The following is a 27,996-nucleotide window of genomic DNA, read 5'->3' as shown; positions in this document are numbered from 1 at the left end:
CCCCCAGGAACTCTCCCTGCGGACCGAGCTGCGCGCGCGAGCGTTTGTGAGGGAGCGGAGGGGAGGGGAGGGGAGATGAGATGGCGGCCGAGGGGGAGGCGGAGGCAGAAGTGGAGTGGGTGGTAGACAGCATCGCCGGCTTCCTCCGCAGCCCCGCCTGGTCCACCCCCATCCTGGAGTTCGTGGAGCACAAGTGCGAGGGTGAGAGATGAGGCGGGGGCGGGCGGGGCTCGTCTGTGGAAACCCCCCTCCCCCGCGACCCTCACTCCCTGCCCTGTCGAATCACGCCAACATTTCCTTCCCTCGTGCTCCTTACCCTGACCGGGTCTTCCCTGTAGTGGTCGTTTCTCCCTATTTTCCTCAGATTCGTTTCGTGTATAAATAAGAGTTTGTATGTATATAAAGAGGCAACTAGGATACGGGACAAGCTGCGTATATGAAATTTATTATTGGGCGTGATTCAGCCAAGGGGCAGCATTTAAACATCCCCTTGATTCCTGAGGGACGGATGTGCAGCCGCGTCCTGTGCATGATGCCGCCCCCCCTCCACGCTCTAAATTTAATATACATAGGATAATATTTCATTTCTATACCGCCCAGTAGCTGAAGCTCTCTGGATGGTTCACAACAACACTTAATCAACACTTCATGTTGAAATTAATGGGATGTAAAAGCATTATGCCTTGGTTCAAGAATACATTTCTTTTACATAATGTACGATGATGATGATGATGATAATAATAATATGTAACTCTTCAGTAGATGGAAGAGAAATGCAGAACTCTATACTGGTTGTTGTGGAGAATGTGATCCTCTCCGTAAGGTGCATGCCCTTTGACACAGCAGGATTTCAGGACAGGATTTGAAAGGCTGGCTCTCCCAGCACGTGTACCCCACTTATACTAATTTAGCTGAAATAGTGGCATATTGACCCAGCGATTATCAGCAAGATTAAAATCACACACACACACACACACACATCCTATGTCATGAAAAAACCTGCCAGACACGTAACCCTTCTGTGCCATTTTTTTTTCCGCAGAAAAATGTGCAGCTGCTCAGTTGTGGAGTATTCCAATGTGGCTTCTCAGAAGAGCAATATTTTGTAGCTGGGAAATGTGATTGTCTACCCCTTCCCTTGCTGTTGTGAGCACTGTGTGGAATGTGGCTGTATGGATGTCAGTCATTTCTTGTGTTCGTGACATCAGTGATCACAAGTGATTGCTGGCCATTACTTGTGACAGTTTGTATTTTAAAAGATATATTATTTCAATCTTTACAGTCTGTACGCTTCCTTGCTATACTACAGAAATACTAATATAATAATAATAATTTTATTTCTAACCTGCCTCTCCTGATTTCTTCTTCTTCTTCTTTGCAATCTGTGGAGTCCTGGTATTTTTCTAGTATAGTGCAAGAAAGGCACCACAGCAAAGTGATAGAGACTATGCTTTGCATGCAGGAAGTCTCAGGCCTAGTCTTTGGCTTCTCCAGTTGAAAAGATGTCAGATAGTAGAACTAGGAAAGGCCTGCTCTGGCTCAGTTCTTGGAGAGCTGCTAGTTGGGCCAGTCAGAACCTTCCCAAATTGGTGTCCTCCATATATTTGGATTACAACTCCCATCATCCTGACTACCAGCCATGCTGGTTGGGACTGATGGCAGTTGTTGTCCAAAGCCTCTGGAGGGTACCAAGCTGGGGAAGGCTGTTACTGGACTAGATGGGGAAGTGATTTGTGGCAATGTATCAAAAAATAAATGTGTCCATTCCACTGCTACTTGGTGACATTGAGCTGGTCCATAGCATGGAATTTGTTGTGTCTCTGCTCTGCCATTTGGTGACATTGACCGGGTTCAAACATAGCATGGAATTTGTTGTGTCTCTGTGCTCTGCCATTTGGTGACATCAAGCTGGTCCATAGCATGGAATTTGTTGTGTCTGTGTGCTCTATGGACTCCAAGGAATTTGGCAGATGCATTTGGGAGATGAATTGAATAACGGTTGGGGTAGGCTTTGCATGTTTTTGGAGCTAAAACCCTACCACACACATTGGCCTGGTTCAGATGCAATCTATGGTTTCTTGCTACATAAATGAGATGTTGTGAGCCTTGAGTTCACACACTCCACCGTCCTCTTTTGCGTGCCAGAGAAGGAAATCACAAGCATCCATTTCCATCTTTAAACTAACCATAGTTCCCTGTGATATCCAAACTCTGGCAATTGATTTGGTTAAACTTGAGTTAATGAACAAACCAAGATCTGAAATCATGGTTTAACTGTAATTTGTTCTCACTAAGTTGAATTTAAACAAACCACACTTCCCCGAGTGTAGACTTCATAAGGAAATGTGGTTTCTTTAAAATTAGAAGAGAAAACTTCTGATTGCTTCTTTCCATGCACAAAAGGGAAGGGGAGGAATGAGTGTGTGATCTGAAGGCTGGTATAGCTCATGTTGTAGTGGGAAATCATGGTTTTCTATTATGCATGAACCAGCCCTTTGCCCCCCTTACAAAGGTCAGTGTGTGAGATGACTTTATTAATGGTGTTCTTTCTCATTATATATAACACAGAGATATTAAGATTAAATGCACCAAAGATGGACTGTTTAGGGAGCCTATATATTGTGCTCTGACTTCCCTAAATTCTACACAGTGGGATGATAAAATGCAAAAAGACCCTTCCTTTAGTTTATTGCTTTAAATGGCCTTAACAAAATGAAAAGGGAAATAATTGCCCCCACTGCCTGTACGTTGTGGTTAGTAGGGTGAAGATACCCTTCCTTACTGCTGAGAAGACTGTTACACAGAATTGAGAAAATGGCTGACAAACGAATAGCAAGCAATATTTTCTGCTACTGCTTGGGACTCAGTGGTTAGTTTTTTCTTGACAAATCCAGGAATAACAATTAGTCACTGTTCACAACCCTAAAATCACTTGAAGTTATTTCACAGAATACCAGGAAACTGCTAGGAAGCTGGTTAAATGTTATCAGAATTATAGAGTGCCTTGGTTGATATGACTTGTCAAATCTTCCAGAGCACTTTCAATTGAGCTTTTCCATCCATATATCTTACCGAGTTTAATAGCTTGCTTTTTTTTACTGAATCATTCTTGCATCTTGCTCAGGGAGATAATTTTTATGCCATGTTATTTTGGTCAGACTATAGCTGCCTATTTTTTCCACTCTTATTTCTATTTTATTTATTTAAATTATACTGCCCAGTAGCTGATGTTCTCTAATTACATCAATCCTAGAAAATTTAGGGAGGTAGAAAAGGGTATCATCAATCTATGTACGCATATAGATAATTTGTAGACTTGCTGGGTTTAGGGAAATGGTCAAAAAAATTGAATGTTTTGGAATCCTGGATTTCTCTCTAATATATAAAATAAAGCTCTGGATGAAGAAATGTTTGATTGGATTTGGACAATACACCACAGCTTGTGTTTTCTTTAAGCTATGACAAGCTGCAGCACCCATGAGCACCAGGTTGCATATACGTCATGCAAACCTGGTGAATGTGGGTTATATGAGGGTTAACCAACCCCTTGCATAACTCTAAAACAGGCCATAGGTTGTTTAATCTTCACATCCCATGCTTGATTAGTTTGAACAACATGACAAACCCAGAATGGTGGTTGAATATTCAAAATGGCAGCCACATGTGCCACAGCCTCACTAGGCTGTCATGTTGTGTAAAAAGCCACTTTGTATAACACTTTAAAAGTGTTACTGCAAATTTAAACACATGTGGACCAATCCAGTTGAGAAGATCCCCGCACGTAAGCGGGATTTCATATGTGTATTGCTTGCTGGATCAAGAATCAGGTATGTGCTTCAGTGGATTGCCTTGCTTTCAGTGTTCTGAAGCCAGTGTTTTTCTGGTTTATCCCAGGATCATCCCAGGTTTGTCCCTGCCTGAGCACTGGATGCCCTGTGTGGCACTTAGATGAACAGGTTTGACCCCAGGACAATCCTGGGATAAACCTTAGGTCTAGCTACAGCCTATGAATGGCTAGAACTGGTTTGAGTTGATTTATTTTGTAAAACTTGTAAACTTCAACTTGAAAAAGGCAAAATGATCTCAAAGTAAGGTGTTTACAATCCTTCACTTTTTAAGAAAATATGGATTGCTAGCTCCAGTTCCAGAAAGAGCTCCTTTCATGTTAAAAACTGAAAGCATCTTATTATTAAGATGATTATCTGATTAGTTATAATCATCACTGATTAGTTGTTGTCTGCCAGTCTTGCTCTACAATCAATAAGACATAATTTGATATGTGTGGCTTATTCAAAATACTGCATCAATGTCATTCCTTTTGGAATTGAATGAAGTTTGCCACAGCATAGTGCTTTGACAATTTAAAGTCTTAGAGTTTTAGTGGCCATTGGTGGTGGTGGATTCTTCTCAGGAAAAATGGGGAGCTCTGTAACCTCACAAATCTTTAGCATATGCTTCCCTGAAGATCAATGGGAAGTGGAAGTAATAACTAACGTTTGTTAGCTGGAAACATTTTAACTGCTTTTTAAAAACATTTCTCAGTTATTCCATTTGAAGAACGTCCTTCCCATAGGCAAGATGAAACTGAATCTGTGATGACCCTCCATTATCACCACTTTGTTTTATGAGTGTTTTCCTTATTCACAGTGACTGAGCTGTTTAACAAAATTTTCATCACTGCACTTCTAGGAATTGTCTGGATTTACATTGTTTGCAAGGACAGCTATCTTACATCAGATTTTGTTAAGCTGCAGTATGATGTTTGCCTAGGGTTGCTGCTTGAAACAATGTTCTGGTTCCTTTGAAGTGAGTGAAACTAATACTGATGTGTATGTGTGAGTCTGTATTCAGATTGTTTAGTCACATTAGACTTACAAACAGTCAGGGTTTGGGGTTTTGCAGATTGTGCATCATGATCCTATTGGGATCGCTGAATAGATAGGCAGAGTTGTGAGTCTCAATACTGAGGATATTCAGGGTGAAGTGCTTGAGAGAGAAAAGGTAGGTAGGAGCCAGGGGAAGAACTGGCCTGAAGGGCAAAAGGTGTTAGGCAATTAGAAGAAAAGAAGGAAAGGGGATATATCCAATTAAGCATCTAGGCTTGGAGTTCTTAGAGGATATAATAAATCTGGAACTAAGACACAATTATTTACTGCTTAGAAAATGCCTGTTTCGTGGACCATCTAATTTTACAGATGATAGCATCTTTTCATTTAGATAGATTTCACCATACTAGGAATGTAATGTGCAGCTCTTTCTAGATATATTTTGGAAACTGATTTCTTTTAGAGAGCAATCCTATGCCTACCAGACAGAGTCAGGGGGTGCATAGGACAGTTTGGTTTCCCAGCTCCGAACTTGGAGTCAGGAAACTGCACTCCCCACCCCCTCCGCATCCCTCTCGTAGTCTTTGTAGAGAGAACCGTGCTGGGAACCTCTCCATGCTCGAAAAATGGAGTGTGAAGATGGGGAAAAGGGAGCATTCCCGGGGGAGGGAAGAAGACCAGGGCAGTTGCCTTATGCCACTTCTATTGCTGCCCCCTCAGAGGTGCCCAAATGCAGGGAGGCTGGAACGCAGAGCTGCTGCTCTCCTCTGCCCTGCATTGGATACTTGGCAGCCTTCACTGGGCCTTTAGTGTTTACATTTTAAAGAAAAATAAATTGTGCTGTCTTTTCAGTTTTTGATGATGAAGAAGAAAGTAAGTTGTCTTACACTGAGATTCATCAGGAATATAAAGCTTTGGTGAGTAGTAATAATTTACTTTTTCCTAACCTTTAAGAAATATGTGCTACTGAAGCTGAAGTGCTTTGTTTATCTGTTGTGTCATCTTATAAATTCCTATGACAGCTTTGGAAAGCTAGGTGACTAGTATTTCATTGTCAAAGAACTATTACTGTGCCAAATTTGCATTTTGCTTTAGTATAGATGCCTGCGGCTTGCTGCAGATACTGTGGATAAAACAGAATGTATCCCATTACTTTGTGCTGAATCTTTGCAGGCATAACTTGACATTGCTGCAGTCATGTGATTTCAGTCAAAAGCAGCTGTCCCATATCCTTTTTTGCTTTCCTCCTGGTCAGTCAATCAGTTCTATAGTAATTCTGTTCCTTTCAAATATTAAAATTATTCTTGGAAGCAGTCACTATCAGTTACTGATATTAAATGAGCAATCTTGGGAGTGAACTATTTACTTTACTTCTCTATTATTTATGCTTTAATTCTGCAAATCCAGTCCCTGCTATTTCAGACTTCTTAGAATTTTTTTAAAGTGCAGTGTGTCCCCATCACAGTAAGAAAGTTAGCAGCAGATAGGGATGAAATTGGAGCAACTCCAGGAGCTGTTAGGAGACTTAGGCCGTAGCTAGACCTAATGTTTATATCCCAGGATTGTCCTGGGGTCAAACCTGTTCATCTAAGTGCCACACAGGGCATTCAGCGCTCAGGCAGGGATGAACCTGGGATGATCCTGGGATAAACCTTAGGTCTAGCTACGACCTTACTGTATTTGTCTATATTTGCCCTTATTCTCACGGGCAGTAGCTCCTCTTCACCTGAGATTATATTTCAAAGTTGCTTGACTGACATTTTAAATGCAGCTGAAAAAGAGGAGATAAGTACAGTCATTCTCAGATTCTAGAATCCCATATTGTATTTCCTAGAGACAGTGTCGGCTTCAAAATTAATTAGAGATGGTGTGCATGGGATGGGATCAAAGAAATGTCGCAAAGTTTGGTAGTCAACCATCATTTTCTACTAGCCATCTGTTAAGTCAAATCCCACCACAATATTAATCCCGCCACAATATTACTGTAACAACAATAAGGTAATTTCTAGAATAATTAGACCTTATCCACAGAATTGTATTAATAAAAGGAAAAAATGATAAAATTTAATTTTAAGTTGTTGTAAATAGGAGTTTGGACTTATTTGTTGTGACTTCTGAGTTAATATGCATAAAAAATCCAACATTAAAAGTCCCTGGCCAATGAGTTTGAAAAACATTTTCAGTTTTTAAAAATAAATTTTTTTTGCCCTTACCTGCTACATAGCGCAAAATGAGGCAAAATATGGCATTTTTATAGTGCTGCTGCTTGAGAAGCACAGGCAACCTGGCACTATTGGGAGCTGTCTAGGACTCAACGAAATAGATTCAGCATGGCTCTCTGGGTATCTGTCTCTTCTTGGGATAGGCTAAGGATGCCTGCTGGATGCAGCAGTACGCATAGTAAACAAAACAAGAAGTTCACCGAGCTGCAGACACTGTACGGATTATCTACTAGTACAAATGATTTCTGTTCATAGCAGACTTTGTCTGTAGTTCTGTACACACTTACTTGGGAGTTAATTCCATTGAACTCAGTGGGACTCACTTCTGAGTAAACATGCATAGAAAGGATCGTGTGCTGTTGTTGAGGGCAAGAGAGAGTAATGGATTCTAATCAAATAACAACTTCTGCTAAACATCCAGATTTTAATAATGGCTTCATTCATTCATTGTAAGATTATGTGTAAAGGGCAAACACATAGGCAGCACGCAGTGCGTCTAGTAGGGTACACTCATGAAGCAAAAGGCGGGCATGAATGTGTGCTAAAATGCAATCCAATTTTTAAGTCCCCCTTCTGCTGAAGTTGTAAATGATTCAATTCCTGACATTTATTGTGTGTTTTGGGTTCCCCTCCATTCCAACCAATGCTTGCCTCCTCTTCCATTCAGACATACAAGCACACAAGTCTCCCCAGCCCTCTAGGTTGCTCCCAACTGGTTTCCCTAGCCCCTGCTGGCTTTCTACCACTCTCTTAGGAGATAATTCTTCCCTTCTGTTATCTGCTGGCTTCCCTGACCCCACCCGCCTAACCAGCTTATGATATAGAAGTGACAGGAGAACCCTTTTTTGCCTTTCTCTTTCATGGCTGGGCGCATTGCAGAGGGAAAGCATCAGCTTGCAGTCTCCTACCATCTTCATTTCCTGAAAATGTCTGAGAACTACCATGTAGCCCAAAGGCTATATAGGAAATGAAGATGGCAGTGGCTGGAGTGGTCCACCTGCTTTGAAGCAGTCCCAGCTGCCAGTAAGAAAATGTGTTAATTTTTTTTTTAAGTGATGGGTGCCAGGAAAGGTGTCCATGATGCCAACCCTTCTGTGGGGGATTGCCTGTAGAGGATAATGCAGAGATTACAAAGGATACTTTCATTGTTGTTATTCTTTTATTATTGCAGGTTGAAAAGTTGTTAGACAGTTACCTTAAAGAAGTTGGAATTAGTGAAGACAAATTCCAGGAAGCTTGCATGTCTCCTCTTGCCAAGACTCGTACCTCACAGGCAAGTAGTATTTTAACAAAGTTAAAATACAGCACTATATGATAATGTTTCCTTTGTAATATTTTTATTTTATTTTATGCACCACTTTTTTGTTCCCAAACCACACAGTGATCTGTGTCCATTTAAAGAATGTGCACGCACACATGCACAACCTCTCAAATACAGTCATAGGGCTAAAAGGAAAGGACAGGACATGGATACTTTGATTCTAAACCTTACATCTTAAGCACAAATGTTTTCAAATTTATTTATTTATTTATTTATTTATCATACTTATACCCCGCTCCTCAGCCAAAAAAGGCTCTCGGAGCGGCTTACACTTAGCAAAAAAGACAGTTCCTGCCCTCAGGCTTACAATCTAATAAAGACATGACACACAAGGAAAAGGAGTCAAGGAGGGAGGGAGGGAGGGAGGGAGGAGAGAGAAAGAGAGAGAGAGAGAGAGAGAGAGAGAGAGAGAGAGTCCAGCAGGAGCAGGCCCCGATGTTACTTCTGCCTGCTCCTGTCCCCTCGGTCCTTCTTCTTCCCCACAGGGCCAAGATGGCAGTTTGCCCTGTGGGGGGGGGGAGAGTCCAGCAGGAGCAGGCCCCGATGTTACTTCTGCCTGCTCCTGTCCCCTCGGTCCTTCTTCTTCCCCACAGGGCCAAGATGGCAGTTTGCCCTGTGGGGGGGGGGGAAGAGTCCAGCAGGAGCAGGCCCCGATGTTACTTCTGCCTGCTCCTGTCCCCTTGGTTCAAGGCAATGGGGTTTGTGCATAATTACGTTTACGACTGCCCCCTTTCTACTTAATTTTCCGTAGAAGCTGAGTAAAAAAGTAAGCTGCAGTGGAAAACCAACAGTAGACATGTCCTAGCAAGTTACCCATGGTTGGATTTTTTGACACTGGCAAAGATCAGGTGCAAAAAAAGCATGCTAAACAAATCATAAAACAATTCTAGATTTTGAAGTTCGATTGTTTAGCAGTTCATTGTAAATCACAATTCTTGGTTTACACATAATGCCAAACCAGGAGTCTGCTAAAGAAAAAAGGAAGCCTGGTTTATTCCTCTTCCCAGTTGAATAGGAGGAGTGGGAGTGGGGATGCAAGCCCAGTGCTTTGTGCGGTCTCATTCCTGCTCATGCACATAACTCTTAACTATGGTTTATCATTACATGCAAACACAACTATTGATACTGTTGTGTTGACATGGTCTCTGCCCAATGCAGCGTAGTTATTCTGCAAAGGCTTTGTGTTGGTGAAATGTGGATGGAAAGGTCAGGAGAACAATTTGGATTGAGTCCTAATGATGTTTTGGATACCACAAAGCATCAGTGGTCTGACCCAGTATAAGGCAGGTTCCTATGAACTGATCTACCTTAAAAACTTGTAAGGATTATAGCACCTACTTTGTGGAACTCTGCCCAAGGGGTCCTATATAGGGGTCCTATAGGAAACTCTTTGGGGTCCCTTAGGCAGCTGGTAAAGACAGTTTTTTGCTGCCTGTGTTCTATTAGTGATTTTATTTCTGATTTTACTCCAGTTTCTTACTGATTAATTTTGTGCTTCTGTTTGATTTTTAGTATCTTACTTTTGTTTTATAACTGTTTTATTTGGTTTTATAATTGTCTCTTATTAGCTACCTCAGAAACTTGTATTGTTAGCGGGCAGACTGTGATACAAATAACTGAAATAAAGAACATTTATTTATTTATTACATTTTTATACCGCCCAATAGCCGAAGCTCTCTGGGCGGTTCACATGAAGCGCTTTGAATAATCAGAGTGCTATATAAATGCTTATTATTGTTGTTACACTCTGGAAAGAAGTGTGTAGATATTTACCAATAAGTGAGATTAGATGGTTTCCAACATCACAATATTAGCCATAGGCATGAGTATCAGGAACATTTGGGGCCCGACACTGCAATTTTATGCATGCCTACTCAGAAGTAAGTCCCTTTGAGTTCAGTGGGGCTTATCCCAAGTGAGTGGGTATAGGACTGTAGCCTTAAAGCTACTTAGGTCTTGGTTTTATGTCTACAATAATTATTTCAGACGCTTTCACAAACTTTCCCACTAAATTTAGATTATTGCTAGTATGTGGGTGTTGAGCCTGTTTTGAATTAATCAATCTGTGAAGTTCTTGACATTATAAGATAGAAACACTTTTTCCACACAGGCCATTTTGCAGCCAGTATTGGCAGCAGAAGATTTCAGATTGTTTAAAGAGATGATGGTTCAGAAAAACATTGAAATGCAGTTGCAAGCCATTAGAATAATTCAGGAAAGAAATGGTAAGTAATGGTCAATGATGACTTCTCATCTCTTGTGTTGTGACAAAAAAGATTTCTCTGGGACATGGGGATTTCGTGGGCTCAGTGAGGTTTGGACAAGTGATCAAGAGAGGTCAAGAGATTCAACAGCGAGACAGGAGAGGTGAAAAGAGTGCCATTAAAGGGGTGAAATACAGAAGGCCAAGAAGGCAGAAAGAAAATGTTTTAGGAAAAGGCAATAAGTAGAAATGTGAAAGAAAGGCTACAAGAGCCATGGACCAAGAAGAGGCAGGCAGCTGGGACATCCTGCAGCAGGAGATCAGCCAATTTACCATCTTTCTGGCCTTGCCTAGTACTGTGTTGCTGCCAGAGAGAAACGCTACACCAAGGTTGGAGCAGGAAAGAAAAAATACTCCCCCAAGCCGATTTCTGCTGATTTGGGTCAGCTGTGCTCAAAGTGCCTGGGACAGCTCTTGTTACTTGCCCACCCTGACATGGGTGGCAGCAATACCAAAGGCAGTGCCACGAAAGGGCACTTTGGTTTTATATGCTCTTTAACTAGTTTTATGTATTATATTGTATTTAATGTTGTTCCCCGCCTCGATCCGGAGGGAAAGGCGGGTAAGAATTATATTATTATTATTATTTAATCATGTAGAAGAAAAACCATTTTGGTGTGATCTGTTTCATATTTCTTTTAAGCTGATCATAAAACTAGCTGTTTGGTTTTCTGTATGGTTAACAAACAGAGTTCAAAGTTAGTACAGATGTGTGAGCTTCTAAACTTTCTGATTCAATATTCATCTACCAGGATTTCTGATAGAAGATACCCCCTTTATTTTATATGAATTTAGTGAAGAACTGTGGCAATCACCTGAAATGAGTTATTTCTAAAAAAAATCCTCCATTTTCTCTGCACTTTTGGCCCATGTTTCATTGAAGAATGTTACCAGAGAACAGCTCCTACTTCATCTATAGAAAAATGCCTGTCATCCTACTTTACACTTTTTCTTTCGTTTTTCTTAAATAGGTGTGTTACCTGACTGTTTGACAGATGGGTCTGATGCATACACTGAAATTGAAGAAGAAGAAATGAAAATACTAAGGGAAGTTCTTAGGTAAAAATAAATTTTCTGTCAGGTTTATTTCTAAGGATTTGGCTGGATGCACCTCTGATAAATATGTGTTGTCACATAATGGCAGGTACTTGGCAGAATCCTCAGCTGATATAAGCAGATAGATTTCCTGTTCTGCTGTTCACAAGCTTTTGTCATGACATTATGATGCTACAGGCACTGTTAGCCCTCAACTTGGACTTGAATGGAGTTGAAGATTGGGGTGACCCATGTGGGTATAGTATTTCACAACAGAAGTTTACACCTCCAATAATTGAGAAAAATATGTCCTTTCCTGCATCTCTGTCCCAAATGGAATGCCCCATGTCACTGAAAGGGAAAGGGGAATACCCCAAAATAGGGTGGAGGCACCATTTTTTAGTGGCAGCTCCCACTAATGGAAGATGTCTCTGAAAAATCTTCAGCAATCCCCCCCCCCTGGTGCCACAGCCCATCCCATTTAGGAGGATTTCCTGATGCTCAGGAGAGACTTTTCAAGGAACTTGGGCAGGATTGGCAGAAGGAGGAGAAGGTGAGAAATTCATCTTCCACCGATTCTTTCTGCTGACTTTTCCCTGGTTCCAGTGTAAAATGTTTGATTCTACATATAATCATGAATCTCTCAAAGCAAATTTCTGCCTAAACAACAAATTTCTGCCTATGCAACACCTCTCTCTCTACAAACCACTCATAAAAACCCACCCCTTCCATGTGGTCTTTGCTTTCCCTCCTGCATTTGTTCTCATCTGTAACCAACTTTAAGTACATTTGGCAATATTACATTCTTTTGGCTTTTTTTATCTGCTGTTTTTATACTTGGTTTGTTTTAGAGATATGCATTTTTTGTGCTTGTTGTAGACTACTGTGGAATCAATTTTGGTGAAGGATGTATATAAAGAAATATAACTGCATTTGCTTACATTCATCCCTTGCTATCCTTGCCTCTCTCTTCCCATCTTGTATTGTTCTACTTTCTAGTAGACTTTAGATTATAAGTTCCTGAGGGCCAAGGACTTTATGCTTTCTTTTTTTTTTTGCTCATGAAACATTATAAATTGTGTTGTATACTAATAGGGCTGTATAAATAATAACTTTTTTTAAATTCTGATAATCTCATCATCGTTGATTGTTAGCTTTGTCTGGTATATGCACCTGTACAGCTAGGACAGAGTGGGAGCTATTCCTGCATTAACATTTTGCCGTCCTGGTTTTGTCCCCTAGGATCACTAAAAATTGCATAATTATTTTTCCATCTCGCTCTTCCCTTCCTGTATAAGGAAAGTTCTGTATCTCTATAGACACCATTGTGTGAATCCCTCAGAGTTTACAGGTGTTTGTGCAATGTTGGTGTAATACGGAGGTTGTGTGAAGTTTGGACAATGTAGACCACACTTCAAGAGGAGTGGACAGGCCAGCTCCTTCATAGGGAGTTGGAAGTTTGACAGTTCAGAGAATAATTAACACTCTGTTGAACCTAAAGGATTCTCCAGCATATTATGTGATCTTTTCATGAGAGTATGAAGAGAATTTGCAGCCAAGCCGGCCCCTGAAGAGAATGATTGTGAGGACTGGGAAACTGTATGTCATTTTGAATTACTCTTGCATTTTGAGTGAGCAGGTTATTAAAGAACTCTGAACCACTGAATGTAGCAAAGCATTGCATATTATATTGTTTTTTGTTTTGCAGAAAGTCTAAGGAAGAATATGATCTAGAGCAAGAAAGGAAAAGAACTAAAGAGGTATGTTGGGGTTCAGTTGAACTCATCTACCACACAGTTGCAGGGAGACCATTATTCTCTTTAATGACAGACAGGTCTGTAAATTCAGGTTTCAGTCAAACACGTCCACTTCTCATCAGGTCTTACTGGTTTCAGAAAATGTCCTCCATGTTCCTCTTACAAACAGAAATAACCTTTGTTTTCAAGTCTTGTGTTTTTTTCTTTTTCTTTTGTGTGTGCTTGGGCCATGATGGCATGGATATTATTGATGTTCATTACCTTATTAAAATGAGCTGACTCATGACATTAGGACAAACAGTCCAAATGGAATCAAAGCTTGTGTTTTGATCAAGTAGCAAACTAAATGGGACATGTGATGTGGTAATGGAGGGACAGGGAGCTGAAGCAGTACTCTGCTATAAGGCAGCAGCACAGCAAAGCATCAGCTATCAGTTTTCCTACACCTCATCTACTGGCACTGGTGGCCACAGTAGCTGGTATTTGGGTAGTTGTGATAAGGAAAGACTGGTTGAGATCAATCCATATGTTCCTTAGTGTTGCATGCTAAGCGCCATGGGAATATCCTTGATCTACTAGTATAACATGCATGTTGGGAGGGTTTTTTAAAAGCTATCTGGCCTTTGTTTGTTTGAACTATTTGTACCCCAGAGCAGCTTAAGTTGCAATCCTATGCATGTTTAGACAGAAAAAAGTCCTACAACTGCCAGCATGCCCCATCCAGCCATGCTGGGTAGGGGATTCTGGGATTTACAGGAGTTTTTTCCTGTCTAAACGTTCATGTCATTGCACCTTTACCACTTAATAAAAACAAGACAGTCCATGCCTTCAGGCTTATGATCTGAATACACATGATGGAGAAGGAAAAAGGGACGAGGAGAGAAAAGGAAAATAAGGAAACTCAGACACAGATTCGTAATGTTTATATAGTTCTTATACTGACTATCTGGGATAGAAATGACTGTTGACAGCTCAATAACAGGTCTTGGTGGGCCTCCAAGAAGTAGCTTGGTGAGCCAACCTCCTCAAAATGGCTGCAAAACAGGCAGACATTTTTGATCTATTGTGAAACAGTCAGCTTCTTGGTACTCCTACAACCATAGGTAAGGCTCAGAGTGTCTAGAGGACACCTGCAAACCTAGGGCAGATGGTCCTGCTACTTTTCCTCAGAGAGAAGCTAGTTCCAAGTGGGCCCTGTGAGTAGATGGAGGGGCCCAATCTAGCTGGTAAAAGTAGCAGTGAGTGGAGATAGCAGTTAATGCATGACCACTAATTGCCTCAAATAGACTGTGTTTTAGCTTATATGGATTTCACTATATACAGTGATATTTTTTAGTGCCTGGAGTGCATTACTGGACATTGTCCCATTGTCTATTTTCTTCTTAAATATATAGTCACATGGTAAGCAGAAATCATCTGATGGTGCCCACAAATCTCCAGGACACCTAAGTGTAAGTGCAGGAACTAAGGAACCTGTTGACCACACTACAAAACTATCGTCAGGTATGATATTTGCAAGTGCACTGATTAAAAATATCAACATGTTTATTCCTATTTATGCTGAGATGAAATCATGTCGAGGTTTCAGTTCAACTGATGACAAACACGTATGTTTAAAATATGAAAAGCAGCAGCTCTTTAGACATCTGCTGTCATATTTGTTTAGACCCCAAACGTGAGCAAAACCCACCTACCCATTCATCCCAAGATAAATTTAAGAGGGTGCATCTTTATGTTACCAAATGCGCTGCCCTGGCCATGTTAGTTTTGGGGGGCCCAGAGAAGAGGACAGACACGAAAAAAATAGCAGCAATATTAGCTATGCAATGGAAAGAGAAAAATGAGAGAAATAAGTTAAGATTACTGAACAAATCAGGGACTAAAATAGATTAGTGACTAGCTAAGTGTTCTGTTTTAGCAGATGTACTGTCTCAACTTAAAGGTTTGACAAATTTATGCAAGGTGGAAAGTTGTATTCAGTGGAATGGGTGAGCAGATTAAACTACCTTACATTTGTGAAGCAATCTTGCTTTTGAGAAAAATTAGGAGTTCAAACTAGGTTGGAAATTTAGTATCCAGTACTTTTGCTGTTTGTTTTCCTCATGCATTATAATGTTCTCTCACCACTGTTCCAGGGAGATTATTCCAGAATTTTACACTTTGATTAGTTAACAACTGTTTGTAAGCCTACATTTATTATTTTCACGTTTGTAGCTGATGTTCCTTATACTTAAAGTTGTAGTTGTAGCTGCTGCACTACAAGAGCCAGAGAGTTGGTAGTTAGTTGTGGAACTGGAAGAGATGACCTCAAATTTCACCTCTGCAGGGCTTGCGTGGCCTTGAGCAAGTCACAGTTTCTTTAATCTCAGATTCACAAGTGTAAAATGGTGGGGAAAATAATGCCCTCTCTCAGAATATTATTGTAAGCCCTTCACCCCAAAAGAAGATTGTGAAGCACTTTACCTATTAAAAACACTTTATAAAAGATTAGTATTTGGCAAACTTTAGAAAGTGAAACATCCATTTTAAAATTCTTGGTCTTTGATTAAAACCATTTAAGGTGTAATGACAGCAGATCTTTGATTTGTACTTGTATAAGCATGCGATACACTAGTTTTTTTTCAATCTAAATTTAGGTCCAGAGGCAAAACACAAAGATTTATCTACCCGGGAACTGCCCTCTGCCAAACTGAAAGAAGATAGTTGCAAGAAAGCAATTGGGAATGGTTCTGAATGTGTAACAAAGCAAACAGGAACCGAAGGACGTGTAAGCTGAATGCTTATTCTGTTTAAAGGATACTGTTATTTTGTAACTAGCATATAATTTTAGAATCTGGGAGGGCCATAGAATATTTTGGATTCGAGGTCAGAGACAGTGCTTCGACCTTGGACCTAGAAATTCAAGCTCCCTGCACCCTTGCAGCCAGTGTGGAGAGAACCATGCTGGCTGCCTCTCTGAGGATGCAAAAGGGGGTGTTGCCACATGGGAGGGGAGGGAACTGGAGAGGCTGGCTTACTCCATATCCTGAGGGGTCTCTAGTCTCTTTCCTTTCCTCCCAGCGATGCCTCAGCTAGATGGGCAAAGAAGGCTGCCTAGCTGAAATGGATTGGATACTTGTAGAGTATTAAGGATGGATCTCATAGGGTTTGCACCTTAGTTGCTTCAAGGGAGAGAGAAAAGGGCACATTTTTAGATATTACAAAGTTGAAAGACAAGATCTAGGGACTGAGTGGTTGAGAGAGAAAAAAGAGGCATCAAAGATGACACTTGAGGTTACAAATTTGAGAGATGGTACAAACAGTGGAGTAAGGACAGCAAAGCAGAAGCTCAGTTTTATCAAAGTTGTTAAAAGTAAGAAGCCACCCTCAAGAAATAGTAGATGAAGCCTCAGAAATCTTTGTTAAAGAAGAGGGAGATCAGACAAAGAATTGCAGTGCTGAAAGTCATCAATATAGAAAGTGATTCTGGCAACCAAAACAATGAGTCAAAATTTAGGTTATATAAAAGTAGAAATAATTGGCCTTGGGACAGAACCTGGGGCAAATTAACACAGAGTGCAAAAGAGGAAGTGAGAGAACCATTAATAGATCCAGAATAGCTGTTAGACTTAAACTTAGAGCTCTGAGTAATTAAGTTACTTGGGAGATACAAGGTAGGCACTTTGTGAAGTGGGAATAGGAATAAACCTGCTACTTTATGTGCAACTAGGCTTTTTGTCTTGTTTTTATTTAGCTTTTTAGATATTTGACCTACACCATATATGCTAAGGAAATTGGATTTACTATCAAACATAATTCCATTCAAAACTTTAAAGGGTTAATTGATATTGAGCATAGATATTAAGGAAACAGTGTTAGCTGCTCTGACGCTTCGGTATGGGAGTATGCTACAAACTGATTTGATAGTGCTCTCCATGGAAAAAAATCCCTGAAGTATCCAGAGAATTCCATTTATTCTCCTTCTAATAATATGGAAAGAGTGCAGATGATGTGATTTGTTTTGGGGTATGTGATATGATAGTGCAGACCCAATGGTACAATTCAGATTTGGGTTGGATAAGAAAGTTATCTATTTCTGTGCATGTTGGCTGTATATCTTTTGAGAAAGAATGTCAGTTTTGGAAATTTGATTCGAACAGTCATGCATTCCTATGCTTTCTAAGCATTGCGGAGAGATTAAAAAATTGGACAGTCCCTGCCTGCAGACTCAAAATCTAATAGATGTGATACAACAGGAAAAGGGAATAAGGAGGAAAGAGGAAAGCAAGCACGGGAACCGCTGCTCTTTCGGTGGCCAATGGGAAGGCAAGACAAAGCTGGTTTGCCCTGGCCATGAAGTTCTACCTGGGAGGCAGTAAGGGCAATTTCCCCAATGGTCCTTGGTGCTCTGGCCGAAGGCAGAGGCCAGAGTGTTCCTCCCCTCAGCTCTGATTTGTAGGATTAAGAAGAAAAAGGTCGACTGAAGGCCTCTTGATGCTATGTTTTCTTTTTACATGTATACTGCATGCAATGTTCAGAGGAGTAACTCTGGCATTCTGAGCCACAGCAAAAAAACAAAACAAAAACCAGAGTCTTGTGGGACCTAAAGATTTTTTTTGTTCTTGCTTTACCTAAAAATGTAAAATGAAAATGTGGCAACATTTATCAAACAGGTACACTTGTCAGTGAGCCAGGATTAACTGTGGCTCTCAGTTGACTCTACACCTGAGCAAACCTGGGTTTGCTGCTGCATAATGACTGGAGCCAGGATATACCTATTCTGCTGCAGAAGAGATCTGTTGTTTGCATGTTGACGATTGACGCTGCCATCATTAATAAAAATGCCATAATTTGTCCTACTCGTAATGCGTGAGTGCATTACAAAATGAACTGACTCTGCCACCTCAATCCTTCTCTGGTTCAGACTGCAGCCAAGCCAGAGTGGCTGTGCTTTTCTCCCTGTGGCTTGTCCCTCCTCTCCAAGCCCCCCCCCCCCCCATTCCACTTACTTATACAGAAGCAATCCAAGTACCAGAACCTTGGTGGAATATGGGAAAAGGCATCCAATTACTACTTGTAGCCAGTATGCCTTAACAAATTTCATCTTTGTCAGTTTTTCCTTGTGTTTACCCATTTTGATGCTGGGACTGTTTAAATTTAGGCTGATAAGTAAGCGAACAACTTTTAGAAGAATGTTGTATTTCATACATGTATCTCTATCTAATTGATTAAAAATGCATTTCAGAAATTGCATAGTAAAACTGCCTTTTAAATTCTGTCAGAAATTATCAGAACTTGGAGTACAAGAACTCAGGGAGCGTGAGGACTATCTAAAGCAGAAGAGAGATGCATTGATGGCCTTGAAGAAGGAGTCAAAACCCAGTATGCCACCACAAAGTACAGAGCAGAAGGAAGAGCTGGTACCTTCTAAAGAGGTGAAGGATGAGAAAATGTCATTTTAAGTCTTACTTAGGAGATCAGTCTACAATGGCAAAACATGAGCCCTGATCTGGGACTGCGCTTGAGTAGGTCCAATGAGTTCATATGGATTGTACTGTCGAGTGGCAAAGGAGGGAGAATGGGGATGAGGAGGATTAAATCCAGAACAGCTGATTGGTTTTCAAAGTATCTAATTAGGACTGTGCTCAGTTCCCTCCACCCAGCTAAGGATATGTGTTCAGAAGCCTGTTTCCACACATGTATGACACAAGGTGGTGCTACATATAACTGAGAATGGAAATCACAGCAAAGAAAACAATAATAATAAATAGGATATTGGACTTCCCATGACAAGTTCCTTTTCTGCAGTGGATGGAGGGGATCCTTGAATGGCTGGCTCTTCTCTCTCACTCTAATAGGCAGGGCCTATGCAAGTCACACTTGTACGTGTTTTCCTGGATGGGAGAAGCCCCTCCCAGTTTTAGGACAGTGTTAGTTCTAAACTTACTCAACTCTCCCTGCTCATGCAGGGACTGCAATCCTAACGATAGAATAACAGTGAACTATTTGCAAAGGAAAATAAAATACTTATGAGGAAGTGTGCGATGCCTCTTGGCTCCAAGACACTGAGACACCCTGAGAGTTGGAGACTGTCTGCTGTTCCCCTCAACAGTGAGACACTCCAACCAGGTTTGGTAGGATACCCCCCACTGTAGAAAAATAACTTGCCCTGTTGTCCAAAGTTTTATTATACTACAGTGGAGGAGGCTTAAAAGCATCCTAGGTGTGGGCTCTTGCATTTATCTCCCAAACTGAGACCACTTGATGGAGTACTCCTTTCCTGTAGGCATATTTGAAAGAGGTGAAAGCCATCCAGTGTTGAATCTCGGATATTCCCATCCAATAACAGGAAGAGACTTCTCCAGATTCCTGAAGGAGGGAGTGTAGAAGGTGAATGCTTTTACAGCTCCATGGTACAATGTACTCCTTGCTCCCCTCAGCCATGCTAACAAAAATTCTACTGAAGGCATGTGCAAAAAACAAACATAATTCTAGTGGAGGGTATAAAACAGTGCTGTGTCCATCCAGGTTAGAGCAGCTTGTTGCAAAAAGTCACCTCCTGCCTTGCTGGGACAGTATTGGAAGAGATCAACACGACCAATCTAAGGTGCTGAGCAATACTGAATGGATGCCCAGCTGGTATCCCTACAGTTATCTGAAGGAGTCATGTTAGTTCTGAAGATGGCAGATAGGCAGTGAGGTTGAACTGAGCCTTTATATGCTAGTGAACGGAACATTGGTACTTACCGAGAAGGTTCCTTCTGGGTTGGTGTGCGGAAGGCATCCCACAATGGGTTAACTCCCCCTATCGCCCAGGAAAAGCAGGGACTCACATGACTGAGTTTTAAGCCCTCTATTGGTCTGAAGCTCCTCCTAGCCAGTTCCGTCCATGGCTAAAGCTCGGAAATTGAGAAAGGAAGCATCTCTTTGTATCATAGGTAAGGAAGAACCACAGAGGAAAAGATAACTTATTAGTAAGTACTTAGAAATCAATCTGAGAGTACAAACTTTGAGGATCCTTAGGAAAAGGTCTGGCCGGCTAAATGCAGAGACAAGTGGCCTGATAGACTCGGTGGTGTTTCAGGGTGTGGTTGGGATGCCTTCCGCACACCAACCCAGAAGGAACCTTCTCGGTAAGTACCAATGTTCCGTTCTCCAGGTTGGTGTGAGGAAGGCATCCCACAATGGGATATGCAAAAGCTAAAAACCCCTTATCTGGGTGGGAAAATCTTAAGCCGAGTCTATTGTAGTCCTACAACCTGCTGGAGGACTCTCCTGCCAAAGGAGGCATCCGCTGAGGCATATGTGTCTATTTTGTAATGTCTTATGAAGGAATTAGGACTTGTCCAGGTGGCCGCCTTGCAGATTTCTGCCAGAGGGGCATTAGTACTTAAGGCGGCTGATGTGGCTGCTGCTCTAGTGGAGTGAGCTGTGACTCCTAATGGCTTGGGGAGGCATGAGGCCTCATAGGCCGAAAAAATACATGCTTTTAACCACCTAGCTAGGGTAGATCTGGTAACCTTCTTGCCCATAGCCACAGGGTGAAAGGAAACAAACAGTGAATCAGATTTTCGAAAGGACTCTGTCCTTTTTAAGTAAACTTTAATGGCTCTGCGGACATCCAGCTTGTGCCAGGCCTTCTCCTGTGGATGAGAAGGGTTAGGACAGAAAGATGGCAGAATAAGCTCCTGTGACCTATGGAATAGCGTGTTGACCTTAGGGATAAAGGTCGGGTCTGTTCGAAGGACGACAGAATCCTTATGGAAGGTGATGAGGCCTTTTCTGATTGAAATGGCAGATAACTCTGAGATTCTGCGAGCAGATGTTATGGCCACAAGGAAAAGAACTTTTTGTGACAAAATGCGTAGTGGGATAGAGGCAATTGGTTCGAAGGGAGGTTTAGTCAATGCAGAAAGTACAACATGTAGGCTCCAGGAAGGAAACCTATGGACAATGGGAGGACTCTTGAGTGCGGCTCCACGGAGGAATCTTTTGATGTGAGGGTGTGAACTTAGTGGCTGCCTACCAGGCCTGGAAAGGACTGATGACAGGGCTGACGTTTGCCTGCGCAGGGTACCCGGTTTTAAACCCATCTGAAGGCCTTGTTGGAGAAAGGCTAGGAGTTCCTTGACACCTGTTGCCCGTGGAATAAGCTTCTCCCTTTCACTCCACCTGCAGAAGGACTTCCAGGTTGTTTCGTAAATTCTGGTGGTGGAGTCCTTGCGGGATGCCAGCAGGGTGGATATGACATCCTCAGAATAACCCAGAGTTAAGTAGATGGACCTCTCAGCAGCCAGGCGGCTAGTTTGAGCCAATTTGGGTCTGGGTGCAGTACTGGTCCCTGAGACAAGAGATCTGAGATCTGGGGCAGGAACCATGGACCTTGCACTGCTAGGGCTAGAATCTCGGAGAACCAGGGGCGTCGGGGCCAGAAGGGGGCTACTAGGACTACAGTGGCTTGTTCCTTTCTGATTTTTTGTAGAACTCTGGCTAAGAGGGGGATTGGAGGGAATGCGTAGAGCCTCTCTTTCGGCCAGTTGATATATAGTGCATCTATCCCTTCGGCTCCGTAAGACTGGAATCTGGAGAGAAATCTTGGCAGCTTGTGGTTTTGCCTGGATGCAAACAAGTCCAGTGTTAGTGGGCCGAAATGGTGTATGATTCTCTGGAAGACTGCTGGATGTAGGCTCCATTCCCCTGGGTCTATTTGTTGCCGACTCAGATAGTCTGCTGTATGGTTCAGGGTCCCTTTGATGTGTTGGGCTGATATGGAGGCTAAGTTCTGTTCGGCCCATAATAGCATGCTCTGGGCCTCCAGGTGTAAGGAGAGGGATTTGGAACCCCCTTGACGTGTTATGTGGGCTCGTGTTGTTGTGTTGTCCGTTCTGACTAGGACATGAGAATGTTGCAGATGGCGTGAGAATGCTTTTAGACCCAGGTGTACTGCCCTGAGCTCCAGCCAGTTGATGCTGTGGCATTTTTCCTCTGCATTCCATTTTCCTTGGGCCAGGAGAGAGTTGCAGTGGGCTCCCCACCCTTCGAGGCTGGCATCTGTTGTCAGTAAGATCCTCTGAGGCTCCTGGAAGGGGCTGCCCACCTGCAGATTTTGGAGGTCTTGCCACCACATGAGGGAGTCTCTGACGTGCAGAGGGAGAAGTATTGGGAGGCGATCCCTCCTTGCTATTTGAGCTTGGAAGGGCAATAGGAACCACTGAAGGGGGCGAGAATGCAGCCTGGCCCATGGGAGAATGCCGAGGCATGAGATCATTAAACCCAGAAGATGCGCAGCATCCATTAAGTTGGTTATTCTTTGCCGATGAATTGCCCTTGAGCGGTCCTGAAGCTTGACTATTCTCTCTGGGGAGAGGAATATTAAACCCTTGGAGGTGTCGATGAGTGCTCCTAGATGAGGGAGGACCTGGGTGGGTGTGAGATGGCTCTTTTTTCTGTTTATGACAAAGCTGTGTCTTTCTAGGCACTCGACAGTTGTCTGTAGATCCTGTGAGGCTTTCTGACTGGAAACAGAACGGATAAGGAGGTCGTCCAAATATGGATAAATATGCACGCCCTTTAGCCGGAGATGAGCTATTACTGTCACCATGATCTTGGTGAAGATGCGGGGTGCCGAGGATAGGCCAAATGGAAGTGCTTTGTACTGGTAATGATAGTTCCGGTACGTGAAGCGTAGGAATTTTCTGTGAGGTAGTGAGATGGGAATATGCAGATATGCCTCTGTGAGGTCTATGGAAGTCAAATATTCTGCTTTGTGAAGGGCTTCTTTGATGGTTTGCAATGTCTCCATACGGAATTTTCGATATTTGACAAACCTGTTCAGATGCTTGAGGTCCAGAATTGGTCTCCAGCCTTTGCCCTTTTTGGCTACTAGAAATAAGATGGAATAAATACCTTCGTATTTTTCTATGGATGGTACTGGTTCTATCGCTCCTATTTGAAGTAGACGCTGTATGGCGGTAGATAGGATGTGATTCTTGGTGGCGGATTGTGATGTGGGGGATGGGGTGAACCGAGGGGGAGGTTGTTTCCAAAACTCTATGAGATAACCATGGGAGATGGTGTCCAGGACCCAGCGATCGTCTGTGGATTGTTCCCATGCTGGGAGGAAATGTTGAAGTCTCCCCCCGATGAAGGGTTCCCTGGCGTCAGAACTGCTGTCGTCCAGACCTTGAGGCCTGGAAAGTAGAAGGGGGTTTGGCAGAAGCGCTAGAGGAGTTGGCGCTTCTGGACTGAAAGCGGGATCTGGACCATGCTGGTTTAGGAAACCTGTAGCTTTTGGATCGAAAGGAAGATTGGTTAGTGGTCCGGAATGGGCGAAAGGATGTATAAGACCGGATGAGTTTTTTATCTTCTCGCCGGAAGGATGAAGGCATAACTTTTTTCTTATCCTTAGTCTCTATGAGGACATCTTTTAAGGCCTCTTCTCCAAAAAGGTGTGCACCTGTGAAAGGTACAGTCGCAAGATTTCCCCTTGAGGGAAGATCAACATTCCAGTGCTTAAGCCAAATGGAACGTCTGGCCACATTAGCAGCTGCTATGGAGCGGGCTGAAAACTGAAGCGCATCTTGTGTAGCATCAGCCAGGAAGGCAAAAGATTTAGAGAGTTTGAGCAGTCCTCTGTATAAAGTAGGCTGATCTAATTCCTTATTGTTTATTATGTCTTCCACCCATAAGATGGAAGCTCTAGCGAAAAAAGATGATACTGCTGAGGCCCTTAAAGCTAATGCTGAAGCTTCATGCGCCTTTTTTAAAGCTGTATCTGATCTTCTTTCCCCGTGGTCTTTTAGGGGAAAGTCACCGTCTTTTGGCAATACAGCACCTGAGAGCAAGGCCGCCACAGGGGCATCTACTAATGGAATTTTTAATTCTTCCATCACATTGTGAGGAAGAGTATAAAACCTCTGCGCTGTACTGACTCCCTTTTTCCCCTGGAGGGGAGATTTCCACTCCTCCTTCATTAATTTATTAAAGGAATTGGGAAAAGGTACCTCTCTGGTGGTTGGCTTGGGTTCTGGAAACATCGCTGCCCCTCTAGATAAAGATTGCTGTTTGTCGGGTTGTACTGGCTCACTAGCTAGAGAGACAATTGCTTTGGACAATAAAGGTAAAAAATCCTCTTTGTTAAAGAATCGATCAGCCGAGATATGGTCTGTAATTTCTATGTCTGACCATCCACCCTCCTCTCCTTCTGAAAAGAACTCCTGCAGTGACATTATGGAGGAATCACTGTCATGGTGGGGCTCAGCCAAGGGGGTCTTGGATTTGTTAGAGCGACCTTTGGCTATGGAGTGTGGGTCTGGAGAGTCGTCCCCAGAGCCTGCTGATGAGTGCAGACTATGGGAAGAATTGGGCTGTTTTGACCTGAAAGCCTTATTTTTGTTTTTTGTTTTATCATTGTTTTTATTTTTGTTTTCTAATTGTGGAGGAGGAGAGGAGGAAGACTCAGAAGTGTGCAAGCCTCTGGTGCGTTTTGCAGAACGGCTTGATCTCAAGGTTTGCTTGTCTAACAAATGCTCAGACAGATTATCCAGTACTGCCTTAGTGATCTGTGCTAAAACAGATTTATCTATTTGAGCCATGCTTAGGATAGGCGTTGGGGCTATCTCATTATTCTGTGGCTGAGCAATGGAGGAGGTGGAAGGAGGAGGGGCTTCCCTTTGCAAGTTGGAATCGAAACTGCAACTCAAAATGGCCGCCCGCTTTGTTTGGCGGGAAACATCCACGTGGGGGAGAAAGAATGGATTTGATCTCACCCTTGATGCTGTTGGAGCATCCAGCTGCTCCGTTGCTTCCTCCTCTTGTTCTGAGTGGAGAGGGTGGCGTGCTGAGCCCCCGACTCCCTCAGTCTCGGCCGCATCTTTTGAGGCCGGGATCGCACCGTTCCTGGTGTGTAAGAGACTCAGCGAGGGGCCTTGGCCTCCGGGCTGGTGATCTCCTTGATCCTCCGCGGCTGGGAGACTCAGTAGGCAGCCGAAGCCGGCAAACTGGTTATCTCCTTGACCTTTCTGGCAGGTCATCCTTTTGTCTGCTGATGGCTTCCTAACGACTCTCACATGAGTCATTGTTTTCTTTTTCTTTTGAGGCTTCGAAATGGTTTTCTTTGCCGGAGGGGTCATAGAGAATGATAGGCAAGCGGCAGAGAAAAGGAAGCAGAAAAGCGTTTTTTGTTTGTTTGTTTGTTTTTGGTAAGAGAAAGAAAGTCAAAGAGGTAAGAAGTTTAAAAAGTGTTAGAAATAGAGATAAGTATAGGCTTGAGATAGGAGGAGATGAGAAGTAGCTCTGTCCTGGGCGAAAAGCAGGGACGAACTGGGTAGGAGGAGCTTCAGACCAATAGAGGGCTTAAAACTCAGTCATGTGAGTCCCTGCTTTTCCTGGGCGATAGGGGGAGTTAACCCATTGTGGGATGCCTTCCTCACACCAACCTGGAGAAATACAGATTTTTAATAACCCAGCAAAATATTCCTTGAAACTCTTTCTGCTTAGAGAAAAGCTGGAAGGGTGGAAATGATAAAAGACTTCAGATTCATCAAATCTCCAATGTCTGTTTGAGGGTGTAAATTAAAGTCTTGCACTTCTCAAGTGTGTGCCGTACTTTCCCCTTGGGATATTTAGGCTTAGGATAAAAAGTTATGGTTACCCAAAAGCAAACCTTCAAACATAGAAAACTCTGTAGAAGGCAGACTAAGGATTCTATGCTGATTCCACTACAAATATCTGGGAACAGTCAAGAGGACTTTTGCTTTTACTGTTCTTCAATGATAGTAATGGGAAAACCTTGATCTACTGCAAATCACCCAGAGATCTCACAGATCTCAATCTACCTTCTGCCCACCCCTGTTCTATACCACCATCTCCAAAACCATTTCTATATTTTTTTCTCTTCTCTGTAAATACAGCATGAAATGTCTCATTCATGGAGCAATGCCGGATGAATGGGATTATGGTGCATTTTTTCATACAGCAGCAGGATATGCTAAATTGAGTAAACAGTAGCAAGAGATTTCCATGCTAAAGTCAGATAAGAGTGTTAGCTGTGCCATCACTTGTCTGATCTATCCAGTATATCACATTTACTCATCTGGTACTAAGATGAATACATTTATAAAGATGCACCACACATTGAGTTGGATTCGGATTGAGTCCCATGTAGACTCCTTGAAATCAGTGAGACCTAATTTAGTCATGACTACCATTGATTTCAGAGATCCAATCCATTAGGTGGAGATGCTAATAAAAATCTAACTGCCCCTCCCACACCCAGTCAGACTGGTACTTAGTGGCAAATCTGCACTTACCTCATCGAATACAGGAAGCTGCCTTATATTGTGTAAGACCAACGGCCCATCTGTGCCAGTATTGTCAATACTGTGTCTCCTCAGGGTTTCAGGTAGAAATGTTTCCAGTCCTACCTGGAGATTGAAACTAGGATCTTCTGCCAATCCAAAGCAGGTATTCACAGTCCCTCTCAAGTCCCATTACTTTACCATGTAATGCATGGAGCAGCATCCCATTCCTTGTTACTAATGTTAAACTAAAAAATTATGTTTGCCTTACAAGCTGCAACTGCTAGTCTAGTGCTTGCTGTAACATAAAATCATTTCACAATTGACAGGCTGAAATCCTATGCACTTAACTGAGGAAAAAGTCCCATTGAACTCAAGTGGGGCTTATTTCTAAGTAAACATGTGTATAGGACTATGCAAGGTAGCCACAGATGTTGCAGTTAATGTTTTTATTTTTAATTTTTAGGGCATGACAGAAGAAGAAGAGCAAAGGTTGTTAAAGAAGAGAATGCTTGCAGCAAAACTAAAAGAAGAAGTTATTAATAAGCGATAGTTTAGAGAAGCTGCTTCTGAGAAGAGCTGGGGACAAAAATTACCTTTAGTATATATTTAACCATGAACTGAATTGTTTGTTTACAAGCATCCTATTCATTAACTTGATTTTATATATTATAAAACCAGTTATTTTTATGTAGGTTTGATTGTTCCAAAGCATTAACCACCCAGTAGTTTGGTTTATGATTTTCAGTGTGTATTGCTGAATGTGGGCTCTGTGGTACCTTTGTGCGGTTTAATTCCCCCCCCCACCAGTACTTACGTCAGGAATATTACTCAGCATTAAAGTGGTTAAAGTTGTTTTAATTTTAAGCTTGTGTAAGGAGTGTCAGGCATAAAATCCAACATGGCAAATGTCCTGGCACTTAAATAAACTGCATACCTTTCATGTGTAAAGTCAGTTCACACAATATACACACGTACTCTCTGGTATTTTTTGTCTGCCACTCCATGGAGCTACAAGTGACCCTACATTTCCAAAGCATTTCCCGCTGTACTTACAATGAGGGGAAAGTATGGCATTCTTGCACATTACAGGGTCCACATAAGCACATACAACATTACCATGTACCTATTCATCCTGAGGGGGATCCATACTAAATTAGCTGAACTTAGGTCCCACTGAAATCAATGGAACAAGTTAATCATGACCAAGTTCATGTCTTTAGAACTGGATCCAGCCCACTGCAATGTGTGAAGCAGCCTAGGAAACAGGCAGACAGTGTGGTTCACACAAATGA

The 27,996-nt window shown here is 42.3% G+C and overlaps 1 protein-coding gene across 1 annotated transcript; it reads left to right on the top strand.

Moving 5' to 3' along the window:
* The first annotated feature begins 49 nt into the window (after positions 1–49).
* CFAP36 (cilia and flagella associated protein 36) lies at positions 50–27,644 on the top strand. The gene is made up of 10 exons (XM_063123803.1): positions 50–201; positions 5,679–5,743; positions 8,220–8,321; positions 10,480–10,594; positions 11,604–11,691; positions 13,376–13,427; positions 14,819–14,927; positions 16,061–16,191; positions 18,686–18,838; positions 27,168–27,644. Exons 1-10 carry the CDS (start codon positions 81–83, stop codon positions 27,252–27,254), a joined length of 1,023 nt encoding a protein of 340 aa, XP_062979873.1. The 5' UTR covers positions 50–80; the 3' UTR covers positions 27,255–27,644.
* The last annotated feature ends 352 nt before the right edge of the window (positions 27,645–27,996 follow it).

Source organism: Elgaria multicarinata, chromosome 4 (assembly GCF_023053635.1).
Source record: "Elgaria multicarinata webbii isolate HBS135686 ecotype San Diego chromosome 4, rElgMul1.1.pri, whole genome shotgun sequence".
Taxonomy (NCBI): Eukaryota; Metazoa; Chordata; class Lepidosauria; order Squamata; family Anguidae; genus Elgaria; species Elgaria multicarinata.
The sequence above is the reverse complement of the archived record's forward strand: the minus strand, read 5'-3'. Positions and strand labels throughout refer to the sequence as shown.